We start from the raw sequence: 19,282 nt of genomic DNA on the forward strand, positions 1-19,282 counted from the left end.
TGATTGCAACAGAGGTTAAGAAGCTAGAGGAGTGGTGAGGAATGAGAAAAGAGGTCTGATCACCTTTGTTAATAGCTAACACTTCTCTTCACTAAGAGCCCTGAGGTGAGAAAAAATGAATTATGCATATGCTGTGAAAGGCCTAAGGATCCATTGGGTGAAAAGCACACTATAATATAAGGTGTGGTTATAATTAATATGCATTCATAATTTGGGCAAGAAGCAATTTCTAAAGATCATTCAATAATTAAAGATCATCTGAATCCAAAAGTTTTTACAAAGTGGTTATTCATAGATTAGCCTGTAGCAGAACCCAACCCCTTTCACTTCCACGGATGTGGATGTGCTAGGCATGGCTGCTGCCCCGTCTTTTCTCAACTCTTCGTTTGTTCAGTGCCTTATCCCATTCAAACAGACTTGCATCACCTCTTGCAGGGTGACCTGCCACTACTCAGATCCAAAGGTTCTCAGCCTCCCTCCACCCATCTATGCCGCGTGCGGCCCAGCTGGCTTGTGTCACTTCCCACAGCATCTCAAAGAACTGTCCACTTTGAGAAGTGTGTTACTCTTAGCTGCTAGGGAAGCGGTGAAGGCATCACCTTGAGCTGTCATTCTTGCTTTAAGAATTCAGTCTCTAATCATCCGCCAATATTGCAGACTACTCCTGAGAATCATGGAACCATAGCTAGTATCTAACCAGCCTAACTATGATAAACTAAATCTGATGTTCTTCTTCATACATTGTCTGATTTGGATAATGTATGAACTAAAAATAGTAGCGACTTGTCCAAAAGCACAAAGCCAGCACTGGAAACTGTAGACAGTCTCTTTAACGGTCTCAGTGGAAGCCTAGTGAGGTTGCTTTGGAAAAACTCATTGCTTTCTGGATTAGAGATCCAGCTTGCCAAAGTCAGTCTTGTGACATTTCTGAGACATTGCCTTAACTTATTTTCAAAGTGAAAATGTGGAAAGTTATATTGTTTGGAATTTGAGTGTCAACTTCTGCCATCACAGTTTTTTAGACCTTGAGTCTTAACCTAAGTTGCATTTAGAGAGTAATTCAATGTGAAACAGCTTCACACATTTGTGCTCTCTTGGCCCACCGTGAGTTTTTTAATATGTTAGTTCCATAGTTCGAAAGTTTTCTATTTTGAATATTTCCTTAATGATACCCAGGAGTTAAACATCACCAACAGCTTTTAATATCACGTATACAGAAAAGTATGTGTGTGCCTTTTACTTTGGAGAAAATCCAACATGTGTTGGGGGAGGATAGCAGTGGACAGCGTAATCCAGCAGGACTGCCTTTGTAGGGTGCACAGTTTCACCCTGGACACCCTGATGCCTTGAATCTGTCAGGGAGCAGTGTAATACAAGTGAATACGGCAAATTTATTAACAACACACACAAGAAAAACTTCCAGCTTGTGTTGGGAAGCTCTTTGTAATTAGGCAGGTGCTTCTTTGTTTTGTTAGATCAAAGCTGTGTTGCTTATGTTCCCAGATTATCCTGCTTGCTGATCTGTGGATACAGAGCGTATATACAGGCATGCAGACACATGCCCAAATTGTCCGAGTATGTTAGTGCTGTCACTGTCATGCTTATGAACAGGGGAATTAAACCATTATCCTTCTCATTCTGCTTGATGCAAAAGAAAGGTTCCTTATGCTCTATTTGCCCTGTGAATGAATAGAAAACTTTGCACCTTGAGCTGCCACTTGAAGATCTTTGATCAGCATTAATTTCAGCATCAGGTAGCAATGTATTTCTTTTTTAAATCCTCCTCTGTATTCTAGCAGAAAAGGCAAGTCCCTCCACTTCTTCTTTCTAAGGACGGGTGATTGATGTGCATCATTTCATATAAGGATATCAATGATCCTGTAAAGAGCTTGGCCCTGGGTATCAGCTGGAGCAGGTTACTGTGTCAAAGGCTTGGCTGGGGCCCTTTGATGAGCGGTTGGAGCCAATTCTCCAGCAAGGTGCAGAAACAAAAAATATATCTGAGTTCTAGCCCAAAGAGGATTAGAGCTTAATGCACATTATGTATATGTACCTTATGTAAATGTACAGAGCCAAGTTGTCTGCTGGCATGAGTTGGCTCACCTCCTTTGGAGCTGCGTCAGGTTACTCACGCTTACTGTTTGACCCAGTGTTGCCCCGCACTAAAGACAATAGAGGAGCTGCCAGGCGGTACCACCACTAGTGCCTGAGACATGCTTTCTGTGCAGGAGAATCAAAATAAATTCAAATCAGGCAGCAGATTTTGAAGTTACCTCCTTGCCCTTAGACCGCAGCATGAGCAAGCAGACTCTTCTCCAGGCTCCCAGTTGCTTGCAGCAGCCTTTCTGAAATGCTGCGCAACACCTTTAATAAAACTGCCTAGAACGTATTTACTTTGGCTCCGACTTCCTTGGTTGCACACGTGAAGAAAAGAGACACTGGGAGAAGGGTGAGGTGTGAATGTTTGTTGAAGTTATTATAAATGGTTAGCAAAAAGGAGGAGGAATAATTGTATAACAATTTAGTGAAGCAATAGTGTATTTTCTGAGCCAGCTACTTCCTGAATATTATACCGAAAAAAACATGCACAGGTGTCCACTGGTAACTTCCCTTTCTAGCAAGCTTGGCATTGTAAATCTCTCCCCTGCCTTTTTTTCCTCCCTGTTGTGGAAAAACTATTTTTCAAAGAAAAAATATAGGAAACTGTTCTGTGATAAAAATATTTCACAGAAAAGGGAGCAAAGCCTGCCATTTTAAACTTGCTGCTGAAGCACGTTCATCTTTCAAAGGGTCTGCTGGAGCTAATTCTGTGAAACTGTGTTATTTTATTCCAAAGCATTCAGTCTGTAATACTGGATCTATTTGTCAATGCACAAAAGTAAATAATTATGCTTCTTTCACTAGTCAGCCAAGAAATAATCTCTACCTATTGCCTTAATGTATAATATTCTTCCTGTTCTTGCAAAAGTTAATGGAATTTAATTTCAGTGAGTAGCTGTCCTAGGCATTACACTTTTCACAAAAATTCTGAATAGTTTTTTTGGAACAGATAAAATTATTAGACCTCTGTGTTTCTCCTAGGTAAAATAAAAGGCATCTGGATATTTCCCCTTTTTGACAAAAACTTTGCACAGGTATATGAGAAGGTTTTCAAGCCTTAAGGTGAATAATAGAACAAAAGTGTCCTGTGGACCTATAAGTCCATTTTTATTTGGGTGTAAGAATGTACCCTGCATCCTGCCCCTCAGTGAACAATCCCTTTCTTGTAAACAGGCAGGAATTTACAGGCCTGGGCTGAGAGAAATGCACAGGCACACACCTACAGATCATCTATGTGAGGGAAATTTAGAATGCTCCATTTCAACCCTACAACTAAAAACTCCTGACCGGGGCACTCCTTTCCTGTGGGCTCTCGTTAGTGCTGTTGCTGGTCTTTACCTTGCCAAGGTCACACCAGTGTGACACAGGGTATTTGACCTTTAAGGGATGTTTTCTGCCCCAGGGATTTGTGAGGAGTTCTGGATGCAGCAAAGCTCAGCTCCCTGGAGCCCCACTTTTGAGGAATGGGTGTAGGGGGATTTTTCATTATTATTATTTTAGGATCTGAACACTCCTAAATTTATGTAGTATCGGGTTTAGTGGGCTGAAATAATCCTGATCTGCCTTTTGTCTCCCCTGCTTTGGTGTGGCACCATTCAAATTACATCTCCCAGGCAGTGACTTGTTTAGGAAGCTAGAAAAGAGTTGTGTTTCTACACTTGAAATGCAGCCAGCAGCACAGCCCAACAACTAGTATGCAGTGGGAGGATGATGGGAGGCTAAAACAGCTCCTCGCCTCTGGGGCAGTAGTGGCCTGGCCTTTGTTAATTTTGTGTTAGAAGGTATCTGATGTTGTCCTTACCAGGCCTGAGCTCCAGGGAGCCTCTCCCACGGTCCCCAGGTGACCGACACGGAAGTCCTTCAGCTATATGGGGCAATGATCTTGGATGTTGCCTTGGAGAGACTGACTTATTACCTACTCTCTTATATTTCTAAGACAATCTTTTATTAATATCATATATTGTAAAGCACCTTTTCAGAACCTCTGGCCTTGGTTAAATATTAGCCAAAATCCCTTGACCCTTCCAATAAAACTTGAAAAGTTAAACCAAATAGCTAACCATTAGTCAGTCTGTGATTTTATCGAGAGTTTTCTGTCACGGTAGTTCTGAGTCTTATACCGGCATCAGGTGAGATCCTATCTTTGTTCATTCAGTGGACAGATGAGCATGTTACCAACTACACCCAAGTGAATTCTGTTCATATCAGCCTGTATCAGAAGGTGCTGCACAAGGCTTAGTATTCATTTATTCCTTCTGATTTTACTACAGTTTTCACATATAGCATCAAGCAACTCAATTGCAGTCACATTTTTAGGTTTGCAGTCGCCTGAGCAGTCTGAGGGAATGTCATGACTACGCACAGAACTCAGGTCCATGTGGGAAAAAATATTCCAGTCCTCCTCATTTTTTTCCCTCAAAGATGTAAGTGTCCTTTGAATTTAAGAAGGAAGGCTAGTGTTACAGCTATTACAGGGCAGGATGAAAGGCACGTTACCCACTAAGGTTTTGTTCTCCTTGAAGCCTCTGCCACTATCAGAGAGAAGATTATTGCACCAGATAGGTGGACTGCAGCCCAGTCCAGTTAGGTGTGTATTTCCCTGTGACACATACAGGCGCTGCCACAGAGAGGGAACTGGTCTGTCCTGCTCCTAGCATGCTGTGGCTGCATTTGCCCTCTCTGATTTGAGAAAGCCACGTCTGATTTACCAAGTGTGAATCGGAAGCTTTCCTGAGCAAGCGCACTTCACTTTCATGGGGAGATGCACTTTTTGAGGAGCAGGGAGGGGAGTCTCGGAGTGTGACTGTGGCCGCGGTTATCACCACTCCCACTGCCCCATTCCAGTCAAAGATACTCAGAGCCATGATTTCAGGAAAATGACTCTGAAGATACGTTTTTGCTGTTCAGAGCTGTGCCAGCAGTCAGGGACTTTTCAAAGGCTAGTTTTCACTAGAATGAAAACCACCTTTGACAGTATTATCGTTACTGTTTAGACCAGCAAAACCCTTGTGGCAGTCTCCCTTCATTGCTTTAGGGACCATGAAAGGTACCAGCAGGAGGGGCAGCAAGAGAGGAGGAGGCGGGGGCTGAGGCAGATGCACTGCGGCAGGGGAAGGGGGGCTGCACGGCAGGCTGAGGAGAGGCAGCCACAGAGTCTGCATCAACCGGCATGAGAGTGCAAAATGGGAGAAACTGAAAATGAGAGTGAGAAACATGAGGCAGGGGAAAAAGAATGCGATAAGGGTAATAACAGCCTGTTTATTTTAATTAAAAAGGGTTCAGCTGACATCACACAGGAGATTTCCAGCCCACGCAGTGAAATGGCCATGACATGCCCAGCATTGCAGTGTAAGGAGGAGGGGTGGAGACATTCAGTCTCCCTGTGAGGAGGCACTGAGCATGGCTGGGAGAGGGCAGGGGCACCTCCAGGAGCCTGGAGTCCCACCTGCACTGGAGGCAGCATGACACACGGCTGCCCACCCACGTCCAGGCTCACTTCGAGTTACTGGCAGTTTGTGGTATTTCTGTTGAAACAGCTCTAAAGGATCCCAAACAAGGATTACGCAAGTCTATATTAAATTCTAAAAAAACCTAAGAGATCCACTGCTCTCACTTAGGAAATTTGATCCTCCATATCTAGACAATATGCCATAAGGAGGGAGTGGAAAGTAAGACAAGGATAGATTTGATTGTGTTTTGACTAATTAATCAAATGAAATCCTTACCACCACCTCTGGGCCGGTGGACAGTTGTTAGCCATTACCAGCGAAGAGCATGGGCTGGTGATGGTCAAGTGAGGAAGAACAGTTATTTTCCCTATAACTGGTTGTTCAAGATGGACTCATGCAACTCATCATCTCATTGTCCCAGCCTGTCACAGTCTAACTATATGTAATGAGCAACTAATTTGATATCAGAAAGTCACGTAGGGTTGCACTGTTTTTTCTCCTGGTGTTCAGTATCTCCCACATTCTGGAACGTCTAAGCTCAAGCACATAGGGAGCAATGCACCTTCGCTTTGAATAACAGAAGCAGCCTTTAGTGGGGAAAGAGGAAAGGTTAATAGATTTTCTCTCCCTCCCAATCTCCCCTTTCCAAGTGAGGCACTACAAGCACAGAGTGAAAAGGCAGTAAAATTCATTTGCACCTCAACAAATTAAATGTTGAGTGTTACAGAAATAAGAAAGGGTCACACACACATGTTTTTCAGAACGAGACATCAAAACCAATGTGAGATACCCTGATCCTGCACACAGATGTGTCCTGAACCTGAACTCCAGCAGGACTATGTCGTGTGTAAAATCAGACAAACTGACTTTCCTGAAGTCTAGAACCAATCTGGACTGACATGTAGACAAAGTAGTGAACCAAAAGACTTTGTGTGATTCAGAGGAGGGTTTCAAAGGTCCCAAAAGGATTTAGATGACAATGACGTCAGTAGAGAAATAATTCAATGGAGAAAAGGAGCACCCTCAAAGTTTTACTTTGAGTGAACAAGTGAGCTTTCTGACATCCTGTAGAGTCCTTTAATTCTCAGAACTCAAAAGGATTTCTGATCATCTGCTCAAAGGAGAAGAGAAGGTGAGCAGCTCTCATGTGAAATACGCCCATGCAGCAAATGCTCAGCTGGGTTATAAATTCACCTTTTAAAGCACCAAGGAACTTTTATTTCCTTGATTGCCATCTAGTGGAAATGGTGCTGTTTGCATTGCATTATCTGGAATAGCGTTTCCACCTCGGAGCTCACTGAGCTGAGCAGATGATTGCACCATTGAAATAAGGAGCAGCCTATCGAGCATGTGTTGTGCTTTGTAAGCTATAGCAAGGTCTTGCTAAATCAAGAGATTACACGGTAAGGTGCGGAGTGGCACAGAGAAATTTCTCATTCACTGACATCAGTAAATGGTACTAGCAAGAGGTGAGGTATCAAGGTGGAAGGGTTCAGGTTCCATCTCTCAGGTCACAGGTCACTCATGACGGACAGTCACTCTGCAAATAGCCTGGTTCCAGTCAGGTGGGAACCAAGATATAAGTCAACATGAATATAGCTAAGGGATATTTTCTTCAGTTCAGACAATTGTATTTTAAAGATTCAGCTTTTACTATTGTAATTTTTTAAATATTTAATGGAGGGGTTTTTTTAAGTTGTAAAGTATAATTTTACGGGGAGGTTAAGTTTATAATAACTGTATTAAGACGCTTTTCTGAAAAAGCGGGATTATACTGTGAAAAAATGTCTTTTCTTAACTCACAATTTGAGCTGATTAGTTGTGTTCCTTGGGGTATTACGTGTCTCTGTAAGATGTTCTTTGAAAACACTTTGAAATGTGTTAATCCAGATTCCTGAAAAGTACCAGAATAATTCACTTTGGAGAGTGTCGTTCCTGTGCATGTCGTTCATGTCGTCCAGAATGGCTGGATCAGCTCCACATTGAGAGTCACATTTGGTCCGACCCTTACTCCTGGGGTGCTTTTTCTTGCTTCTTGACATTTTTCAAAACTTACAGTGCGTTTCCTTCCATAACTTTGTTAGGTATCTACACAGCTCCTGAGGAAGCAGCTAAGTTTCTAGCATTGTTCCAGGCCTCCTTATACCAAAGGCCCACCAGTGCCAAGCATTTTGGCACCAGACGAACGTATCCATGCCATGTGCATGTATCCACTTGTCGCTCACTCTCTCATCAGCAATCTTTGACTCTCTTGCCTTCTTGAGGAGGACAAGATTTCTCTCGCTGCCATCCGGACGTGCTTCACCCAGCCTGGTCCAAACCCTTGTGGAAGCAATGCATGCTGTTTGTGAGCCTGTGGAGATGTTGGAAAGCGACCAAAAACTCACTGTTCAGAAGCTTTGAGACATTTCTAATATGAGTATCAGCAACCAACTCAGAGAACTGCTGGCGATTAGCCTCGGTACTTAAGCAAAGTGGTTCCCTTTTGCCTTCAAATAAAAATCTATGCCAAGAATTTCTAGAAGATTCCCAGATAAGGTGCATAACTGGGAGCTTTTTCTAACTCTCCTTGTCACCAGATTGCATTCAGGCAAATTAAATCCATCATTGGGCCTTGCCCACTAATAAAGGAAGTTTATTTTCAGGGCACATTTTTTTTAATGTTGTCTTTTTCCATGTAGGAAAAAATAGTGTCCAGGAGAAAACTGACAGATCTGTAGAAAAATCTTTGTTAATGTTTTTCCATCCTCCTTTTTCTTATATTTAACTAAAGATATGCAGAACCTTGAGAAGTTGCTGAGGGATGCAATAATATACGGGCAGCCCCGAAGCCGAAGAGCATGGAGAAAGATTATCATCCTTGTGGAGGGCATTTACAGGTATGTTCGTGTTTTAGAAATGTGAGTACTCTTTATTATCATTTCTGAGGACAGAAAGATACAATGAGTGAAGAGAATGTTGACTCTCAGCATCTCAGAGAAATCTTAATGAGAGTGGAGGTTACAATGACATTCTGTGATCTTACAAATATGTTGATTTCCTTTACATCAGTCTGAGCCCTGGTGTAACTTGCTCCAGTTGGGTCCTCTGCGCTGTTCTGAATGTAGCAAATCGCGGTGGAGTGGGATATGTACTGTGAGAGCAAGACAGATCATCACCTGGTGTATGTTGTCACAGACGTGATCAAATTCATGGAGCTATAGTAAGTGAGGAGTTTTGCGAAGTGAGTGAGATTTCTAGAGTTGTTTGTTATGCACAGGCAGATCAAAAGACAACTATGCAGAACTAATTAAATTCTGTATGACCAACTCTTACCCAGGTGTTGGAATCTAAAAACTCAGGCTAAACATAGGCCAAGTGATACCAGCACCTTCCTAGTAATTAGTGCTGGATCTAATAGTCTCACACTTTCACACCAAAAACTACTAAAAGACTTGCTTTCAAAGAATTAGAGTGGTATTTCAAGGTGCTCCTATAGGAATTTGAAAGAGAGAAGTGCCTTTGAGAATCCCTCAGATAATATCAGCATCAATAACACCATGTAATTATAAAGCATCCTAGTCAGATAGCTCCAGTTCATTAGTGTGCTGCATCTTACACCCAGGCAGAAAGACAAACCATTACTAGAGCTGAGCTGCAAAGCAGAGGCACCAGCCAGGCTCACCACGCTTCGGCTTCGTCCTGACAACTGCTCAAATCAGGAGAAGGCTGCCGGAGAGGCAGCCATGGGACTGATGTTTGGCATGGAGAGGGAGCCACTGGTGAGCAAGGAGCTGGAGCGGGGAGAGACAGAGCTCATGAAGAGGAGGGAATGGCTGAAGAGGCAGGGATCTGGACAGTAAGAGCGTTTGCAGGGATCTAGGCAAGGCTAATGTGGCGATGACAAGAGAGGAAGGGAGTAGGTGAAGGATATTTTGGGGAGCAGCAACACCTGCACCAGAGAGAAGGGAACCAGAACCACTCATTCACAGGACATGACATGATTCATGAAAGCAACATTAAACTTTATACGTCGGGGTCGTTTCTTGCGTTGCTGATATACAGCCAGCCTGGATGGGCAGGCGCTTGTGCCATTTTATTGAGAGATGCTAGCGCAGTTGAGCTGATTAGCTTTCTTCATATGGAATCTTTTACGACCTCATGTCATTAGAACTTCATAGCTGTCAGTGCTTTCTTTTTATCTAACATTTTCCATCTGCAAAGGGAACAAATCCATCCTTATCTAAACACCTGTCACTCAGAGCTGAAACAGGTCGGCAGCGGATCAGCTGATCCAAAGCAGGCTGAACGTCTCCTTTCAACCAGAATAAACAGAGCAAAACTGCAAATAAACATAGCTTGGCACCACTAAAAGAAAGCTCAGATTTAAGGACTTTGATCATGCAGAAATTAAGTGGACCACCAACGTTTTACTGACAAATATTCCCATCGGTCACATGGCCTGCAGAAAACGCTCCAGCTGCTGAGCTTTGTTCGCTTTTAAATCCTTTACCTTGGATATTGACCACTAGGGAGCAAGAAGGTAGACTGGTGGCACGGGAGCATAGATCGGTCCAAGCAGTGGGACAAACCCAGTGTCTCACTGTAATAATACAGTAACTGTAATAACTATAACTACCCATCAACTCTTTGATAAAGAGTTTTCCTCTAGCTTTGCATACATTTTCAAAGATTTCAGTCTCAAAAGCTTGAAGACCCTTCTGTTGGAATGTGAAATAAAAACATGTTAAACCTCAGAGAACCTCCCTGAAAAAGGATCCATAATGTTCCTTGAGCCCCATGAGGGCTAAATAATGTTAAGACCACTCATGCCCTGAGTGTCTGTGCTTGTAAAAGACATGAAGTAAAAAAAATAAAGCTCAGCTGTCTAGTAGTCTCTCATTTGAAACTAGCTCTAGCAGTAGCTAGGTTGGTTGGTTAGTTGTTTCCATAGTCTAAGCAGATCAGAAACTGAAGATTGCGGTTTGGTTGCAAAGCAAGTCTGCTCTGCCTTGAGGGAGAATACCACCACACCCCACCGTGATGTATCCCTGCCGCCACTGCCAGCTCGAGACACACGCAGCTGATCTCTCCTTACAGCACTTCTGGGAACAGACTCACAGGCTGTGTAGTCTAATCCAGTAAGCAGCTAATAACATTTCATATGCAAGAGAAAAGCCGGAGAAAAATGTATTAGAAATACTCTTACTTTTTCGTGTGTGCAAGTTCTTTCCTTTCTTGGTCCATGATTTTTGAAGGACACTAAAATTTTCCAACCCCATATTGCCTAACTTTGGTTTTCTTGAAGATTTTCCAGATGTCAACTTAACCTTCATCTGGAGGGTGTAAGAGGAGGTAGAGTGTTCTTAATGTATTCTTCTTACAATAGTTAATACTGCTTTTTTTCTTAAAGGAGGTAAGTTATGCTTCAGGGACAACTATACAGAATTCAAATAACTTAGTCAGAGACATTCTCCGAGTTGTATCTTGACTTGCAAGTTTGGCTTGGCAAATTTTTACAGAAATGCTTTTTCCAGAGGTGCAGAAGAAACACTAAGCTTTCCTCCTTTAAAAAAAATATTGTTATATGGGACACGATAGTCTTAGTATGGACAAGTTGATGGTATGGAAAAAAATTTGTCTTCTGTTTCCATTAGGAGTATGTTAAAGTGTTTACACTGAGCATAAGCCCGGACTTACCAGCTGGCAAAATTTGAAAAGAGTCATTGTTAACCAACACGAGCATTTCTGGATATGAGATTTGTGTGTGAAACCATAAGCCGCAGATTTTGTGTGGTTACCACTGAAGACAGAATTGGCCCCTCAACTTGGGAATCACTGAAGCTGCATGTCAAATAAATAGCAATAAGTATATGATTGTTTGCTTTTTAATGTCTCTACTATCTTAGAAAGAACCAAAAAATCATGAGGTGTAAAGGTAACTAATAGTGAAAGCTGGTTCTTAAGCTGGACTAGCCCAGGAACAAATATATTCCATACGTGTTCCAATCTGAGAGAGACCACCTAGCCATCAATCTTCAGTACAAGCATGAACAAGTTTTGGCAGTGTCCAGGGCACACGTTAAATTGAGTTTCTAAATCATATTTCTATTATTTAAATTCCAGCTAGTGTTTTCCTTGGCTTCTATCATTTCCAGTTCGGGATTAAGCAGTTACTGTGTTCTCACATGGTTTGTGGTAGACTTCTGCTTTTTTGCACACATATTTACCTAGGAGGCAGATAGGCCCAGGGCAGGAGCTATGGGGCACCAGAAACTGATCAAAACAGATTGATTTTCAGTTGTTTTTTTTTTTCCCTGCTTTTAATTTAATTTGGGCATTTTCCCTTCCAGCTAAGAAAACAGCTCTCTGATCAGTTAGACACTGTCCAGTGCCTTTTCATGTGCATTAGAAGTTTCTTGGGATGCAACACCAATACCGTAGGAAATCTATCAGCCTTATTTTGTATTTCCTGGGATTAAGTGACTGGACTTCCAGGAAAGAATGGGATAACATTTAACGGTTTTGGCCAGGGACCAGCATTAAAGGGTAACATTTCTATCATTTCAGTGTACAGGATTGTATTTGAGGGCAGGGTTGGAAAGTTTCCTTAAAACGATTGCCCTAAACTAGAAAAACTAGAAAACAACTAGATTGTTGTATGACTGTGCAAGGCTTCTGAAAGAAAAGAACACCTAAAGTAAATGTTAAAAAGGAATGTATATGTCTTGGGAGTACAAGTCAGGAAAGGAGGGGTTTTCCCAATTACAAACTAACCTGAAAGGGGCACAGATAAAGCTTTCAATGTTGAATGGATAGTGGCATTATAGGGCATGTTTAAAAATGTTGAGTGAACAATTATGAACAAAACAGGTCAATTATAGGTAAATTAATTTTCCTGATAGAAAAAAAAAAATTTGAAACTGTGATACCATAGTAGGATGTAGAAAACTCTTCCCAAGACATTTCAGAATAAACTGGACAATAACCTCCAGTAACCTGTCAAGAGCAAACCTGTGTAACCTGTGTTCCAAGGGAAGTGACCAGCACCAGTGCACACCTCCTCTCTCTCAAAGCACCTGGCTCCACAATTCATCAGCTGCATCAGGAAGAATCTCAGTGGTTTGATGGGGATTGAAACAAGCTTCAGTGATCCCATATTTTGGATTATCTCCTCACATGTGGAAGTAGTTTCAAACTGAGTGTGCACTGAAGCAAGCTTTGGTGCTCGCCCACCGAACAAGGGAGACAGGGGTCAGCATTAACCTAGAAGCTTTTTATCCCTGCCACCAAGCTAATATTTTTTGCTACAGGACAGGATGTAATACCACGTAATGACAACATCTGGCCTGGGCAGAGCCAGCTTATGTTTGTCCGCATCCAGTTTTTTCGATGTGCCCTGCATGCTTGAGCCGATCTGGAAACAGATCAATAGCTTTGTAAAAGTGACACAACCAGACTGAGACAGAACAATTACAGTTCACTTCTGGGTCTCTGGCTTAAACTCAGTCGACATCAATATTTACTGAAGGATTCAGTAAACTTTCCATTTGCGCTACCCGAGGGGTTATGTGAAGTGAGCTTTATCTTGGAGCAATTCTAAACAGAGTGGTGTTCGTATCACAAACCATCTCCCAGGGTCAAAAGAGAGACTAAGAACAAAGCAGGAAGCAAAACAGCTCTCGTTTCTGCCATCAGGAGGGCTGAGGCTTGTTTGAATGGCAGCACAGAAAACATACATGAAACCAGCAGCACTTTATCTACTCCACGGAGACTTCAAGGCCATGTTAGGATCTCTGTCAAGTATGGTAAGATTTGTGTCAGCCAGCATCTTTCAAGAGCAGTAAATCAACACTGAAACTGAATGCAAGTGCCTTGTTTTGCTAAACTTCTAGAGTTCAAAGAGAACTTTCTTACTCCTGCAAGTAAGAAAAGTTTTCATTAAATCTGCTTAATGCTTAAATCTTGCAACAATCGTGTACCAGCTCTATGTATTCTGGGATTCATCAACAACTTTACTTCCATTCCACAAATACACAGTAAATCAAGCTCTGTATTTTTAATTTACCATTTTTACTCATCCTTTTGAAGATAAATGCTGAATCTCCGTGAGCCACTAAACCAAATGATGAGCACGTAAATGTGGAAAAATTACTGTTGCCCTTCTCTGCCTAGCTGCTTTGCCCAAGCACTGCTGGAAGGTGGAGGGTGGGATGCCTATTCTCTTCCCTCTGCAGAGGTGCTCCCTGGCACCACTCTTCTCTCATACATATATATACAGATATATATGTGTATATATATGTGGTATAGCCCAACCAGATGCAGCTGAAAGCTGCCATCCCCAACATGTACAATGTCGCATGCCCGAGAACACCCAGTGGCTCGGTGTAATTTTTAGCTGGCTAATTCTTTCACTCTGTGCTATGTGAGGACTGTGGGCTCTGCCCTTGTATTCATTAGGAAAATAGCTGTGGTGGTTCAAGTTGCTTCTCCCCCAGCTGCCAAATGCCGCTTGGGAAAACTGAGGAAGTCCAGGCTTACAGAGCTTGCAAGTATAATTCCACCCTTCTTTGCTGCAAGAGACCGTGGTCCAAATATGCAGCCCCACAGCTGCTACTTCCGTGGCTGGGCAAGACAGAAGGGCAAGATTTGCCAGCAGTCACCTGAGAGCCAAAAAAAAAGCCCCCAGGTACAGGCAGCCAGGCTCTCTAAACCTTCCAGTACGAACAGCGCAGGCAAACCTTGTCCATGGCTGCTCCCTTGTGCTGTTCTTTCCATCTAAGGGAGACTTGCCCGTGGGCAGGTCTCCTTCAAAACTGGAGACCAAGCTGTTTTCAAGCTTACTCAGGAGACCAAAGGATGAAGAAGGACTAAAATTGCCAGAAATTTCCCACTTGCTAAAAGCACATCCCACTTCTTTGATGGTACCAAATTTCCAGCTGCATAGTGAAGCTCTAATGACAATAAAACAATCTACAAAAGCCACTGGTCCGGGATCTAAAAATTACCAAGAGGTTGTATTGATCGCGCTGCTCTTTAGAACACACTCTTTTGGGAGCAAACTGTTGTTTCTGCTTACCTGAAACTCTTGCAGCGTTCACAATTGCGTATGCCTTAGCTGCGGGCCGGAGCCAGGGAGCCCTGGTTTTCCTGGCCCACAGCACACTCTCTTCGTGTTCGATAGGAAGTATTTAGCATTTAAAGACCTGCTCGCTAGAGCTAGCGGAAGAGAACATGTTTAGCTTATTATGAAACGAATACTGAGGGCATCGGATCATATTCAAGCACAGCTGCAGTCCTCTCACAAAGGTTTTCAAGACATAGTAGTCTTCACAGCGGTACTACTGATACTTCATCTTTATGGGATTCGAGTGCATTTCCGATTTATCTCCCTGGGATTTCATTTTGCTGTACGTCTCCTCTGTACCTTCTAACCTACCGACGCGATTGCCAGCAATACAAAAGGTTTATTGCCTTTTCTTATTTCTAGAAATCTCACTACACCCTTAGTGCAAACCCAGACTATTTCCTTTTCCTACATGGCTGTAAGTAAAAAGAAAGGGAAGTTTTTTCATTTGGAGTACTAGGTGGCAGGCTGCATTTCCTAAAAGGAACATATTGGGAGCAGCGATTGGTGAGAGTGGACTTGAGCTCCCTTTTCTACTCTCTGATTCTGTCTGCTCTGAAGACTGGGGCTGCTTGGAGTCATGGCTCCTTTGGCGCATTCCGTGTGGCCCATCTCCTGTGTGTGTAAACCCCAACTCCTCCGCACCAGAGTAATGTGCTGTAGAGCTGTAACCCCCAAATACTGCCACAGTTAGCTGATGAGGAAGTAAGCAAGGACCAGACTGGCTTAGAGTGGTTCCTCATAAATCACCGCAATGTTTGTTTTCTAGTGAACTGTAATGTGCTGCTTTGGGTCAGTATCTCCCCGTTGCTTTATACCTTTCTTTCTCTTTTCTGGCATGTGGAAAATTCGTAAATGTTCAAAGACTTTGTGACTGATTTTGATTGTTTGAATTCTAAAACTGTTCTACTGTTTTATACTCACCTGCAGATGGGAGAGGGTCGCACTTTTTCTTTGGGCTCTAAATACAGACTGAGGTTCCAGAAGATCTTTCGTGGAGTGAGGCAGTTATTGCCTGTATCTTTTGGCAGTGTCTTAAAGAGCAAGAGAGTGCAGGATTTGTTTTTCACCCATGATTCTCCATCTGCAGCATGGAAGGGTCCATCGTGCGCCTGCCAGAGTTAGTCTCCTTGAAGAAGAAATACAAAGCCTACCTCTACTTGGACGAAGCTCACAGCATCGGTGCAGTGGGAGCCACGGGCCGAGGCGTTGTGGAGTACTTCGGTATGAGTCCTGATGATGTTGACGTGTTAATGGGGACGTTCACAAAGAGCTTTGGCGCAGCTGGAGGATACATAGCTGGCAAGAAGGTAAAAGGAAAATACATTTTAACATCAAGGAGGGAGGGAAGTACCTTCTTATTACGTTTGATATATTTCATTATCTTTTCACCTAGACTGCTTTACAGAAGCACCATTCCAAAGTCATTACCATTCTTGTCTGGATCCCAAACGCACATCAAACAGTCAGGCTTTCTTATTTTTGTTTAACGTGCATATTATGTAATTTTCTTGGGTTGGGTATTTCTGTGCCACCCTGATGACTGTTGTTTGTCTTGGAAATGTTTAGACACGTTGTGGTTGTCTAAATACACTTCACTACATTAATTTGCATGCAGACTGCTCGTTACTTTGTTTCACATTTGTAAACAGCATGTGGAGAAATATTGAGAGATTAAAGCCACAGTTTCATCCACTGATAATAGAATTCCTGAACAGTTGTGAATTGTCAGAGTTGCAACGTTAGGAGGATGGAGAAAGGCTGTTACTGAGGGGCTTTTGCAATAGTAAAACCCATGTCCTTAGTTGCTCTGCGTACATTAACAAAACAACTTCTTGCCAACAACAGCTGTCAACAAAAAGTAGAGCTGAGCTTCTTTTAGCTGGGGGGCGCAGAAGAAGGGAAAGCACAATCAGTACCGTTGTGAAATGTCATCGCTTTTGGTGCTTGACAGAGGTATCAAGTGACTGCTGATTATTCACCCTTTTCATACCCCGCTGAATGTATTTCTTAAGTAGTTTGCTGAATGAGTAGGAAGCCTGTTTAGACAGCCCATGTGGTTGTTGTCGCAATAACATTAATAAGGGTAGCACTTGAACAGAATAAAGAGGGTGTAGGAAACGATAAAGTGTATATTTCTTACTGTCTTTTTTGGTTTTGCCCCTGGAGATCTTAAACCAGGCTATCGTAATACATCGGGAATCCATTTTCTTTGCTTCCTGATTTTGTATCTGAAGGTTTAACTCTTACCAAAGACAACGCGACTAGAAAATAGATAACCTGTGAGAAGCAGTCTAAAGTAATTCATCATCTAATCCTTGGAAGTTTCCTTAAATTTTTTATCAAACGCAGTTTTCAAGCAGACCTCATCCCTTTCTCACTAAAGCGCATTCAGCTTTTAGTGTGGTAACTGTTACTCCGGCACTTTGCACCGGGAGGTATAAACTGCCGTAACAATGATGGCATTAGTTCCTGAGTTCCTACAGTGTCGCTGGATTTGGGAGAGTTACTGGTGCTTTAGACACGCCTCCAGTACAGCAGTGCTTCCTCTGGGAGCCCAGATTGTGCTTTGAGTTGTACAACGAAGTGTTAAAGCAGCTATGTTGTCTCTAACACGACCGTCCCTGCCACTCTGATGGGAAGTTTCAAGTGCAAGAAATTTCTATGCTAATAGCCAAAGATAGATCTGAGTGAAGTTGCTTTTCCTGGGTTACATCTTGTGGCAGAGAAACGGTACTGATGTCACACAGGCTTTGCTTCGTTCCCCAAGAGGAACAGAGCGGTGACTTAAGCACAGCTGCTCATTGGTCTTTAAATGATTTTGGCTTCTTTATAGAAAGCCTTAGCACAGAAGTAAACATTGTTCTATTCCAGAGCTTTGTTTCAGCTGTAATTGCCCTACTTACGCGGTGAAGTATTTGCCCCTGCCTGATGTTTCTTCAGGCCACTCATTAACAGTAGCAGCCAAGAAGCAAACCAATAACTGGTGAAACATCCTCTTACTTTTGCATGTTTTCACTCACGCAGTAGTGAGTGAGAGAGGGAGATCTGCTGTCTGGCCAGCTCAAAGCTCATTCATGCTTTGTTTTGCTTGTGTAAGGACCTTGTGGACTTTTTACGAACTCATTCTCACAGTGCTGTGTACGCCACGTCTATGTGTCCACCCGTAGCAGAGCAAATCATCAGAGCAATGAAATGTCTCATGGGACTAGACGGGACAACGCAAGGTAAGCCACCTTCTTGAACTGCACTTATTTCAACTACTGCATCGACTGCGTACGGGCATGCACAAAATGTGATTCAGCAGCGAAGAAGTACAGCAATGCAATGTCAAGGAAGTAATTCTTACTGTCAAATTAATATCCAGATCTCCATACTTAAGTACCATCAACATTATTCCTTCTTCCACACTCATCCATGTGCAGCAGGGATGGAAATATTCTGGAATTCTGGCTCTGTACTTGCCAGCCCTCTCTGCCCAAAAATAGAAGTACACAAATGGTCCTTTGAGTAGATTGCCTGACTTTGTAGCAGAGGTTCGTGAGGATAAACCTTCATTAATGGGCTAGATGGTGTCTGTTTAGCTTCTCTGGAAGTGTGAACCTTCAAAACAGCAAGAGAGCCAAGCATGGCGCGGAATTTCAGAACAGGTATTGTATGTTAAATGAGAGTATGTGAAGATGATTATAATAATTCCTTCCTCACTCAGGCATTAATTATGATGCCCTAAAGCTAATTTGGAGTACATTTTGTCCCAAAAGAGTTGACTACTTGGCATCTTTGTTAAAAATCAGGTCTATTTATTTACACTCTTTTTCCTGAAGTTGCAGACACAGCTACCATCCCATCCTCCACGTAAATTTTTCCCTATGCAGCAAGCAGCCGAATAGCTGTAGTCTATCTATCTGCTGCTGTTTCAAAGTGATACTGAGATGTTTTCAATGTTCTAGGGCTTAAATCCTAACTCAGAGTGGTGGTTTCTGGATTCGTATAGTTTTTATCAAGAATGCCCAAGAATCATGTCACTGTGTAACACGCAGTTGAAGGTGCAGGACCTGCTCTGGATGCAGTCACTTTTCTATCAGGTGTCAGGCAGCACTGTGCTGTGCTCTTTTCTCTTACTTTGTGTGGGACTAAGAGTGATTCTGTATCAGCCCTCCCTGACAGATAGGGTTGGGGTAAGGTGGGAATGGAAAGGCAAAAGGGTATGTGAGAGGAGGTAAGACGTGGCTCTGCATCGTTCTGTGGCAGTGCCTCAGAGGGCGATTTCAAACTGCGATGGGCACAAGGCTATTAAGACATTTATCGCAGCCCTTCAGCGAGGCCAGAATTCACAGGATCCCAGCGTACAAAAGGAGGGACAGAGAATCCAATCGCAGTGCCGAATTCTGCTGAGTGCAGTGACAGCAGAACGCCGGCGCGATGGGTGGACCGCGAGGAAGCGATGCTCGGGTTGCTTTGGCAGAGAAGCCAGAGTGTCACAGCTCTTGCTAGCTTGAGATCTGGAAGGTGAAGGTTGCGTGTGCTGGTGCCTCCATCCTGTCGGATGAGAGGGAGCAGCTCTGCCGGGTGCCCCGGCGCTGGGGCGCGGAGCCGGGCTGTCCCCGCGGTGCCGGCCGTCAGAGGG

The 19,282-nt window shown here is 43.1% G+C and overlaps 1 protein-coding gene across 1 annotated transcript in view; it reads left to right on the plus strand.

The window, feature by feature from the left end:
* Positions 1-17,882, plus strand: part of SPTLC3 (serine palmitoyltransferase, long chain base subunit 3) — a gene marked incomplete at its 3' end in the record, with an annotated part of 34,652 nt that extends 16,770 nt beyond the window's left edge. Inside the window, exons 6-8 of the mRNA XM_010141925.1 lie at positions 8,323-8,428; positions 15,746-15,965; positions 17,756-17,882. Coding sequence (XP_010140227.1) covers positions 8,323-8,428; positions 15,746-15,965; positions 17,756-17,882 — 453 coding nt within the window. The remainder of the gene's footprint in view (positions 1-8,322; positions 8,429-15,745; positions 15,966-17,755) is intronic.
* Between the last annotated feature and the right edge of the window lie 1,400 nt (positions 17,883-19,282).

This window comes from Buceros rhinoceros, unplaced genomic scaffold (genome assembly GCF_000710305.1).
Source record: "Buceros rhinoceros silvestris isolate BGI_N320 unplaced genomic scaffold, ASM71030v1 scaffold9928, whole genome shotgun sequence".
NCBI lineage: Eukaryota > Metazoa > Chordata > Aves > Bucerotiformes > Bucerotidae > Buceros > Buceros rhinoceros.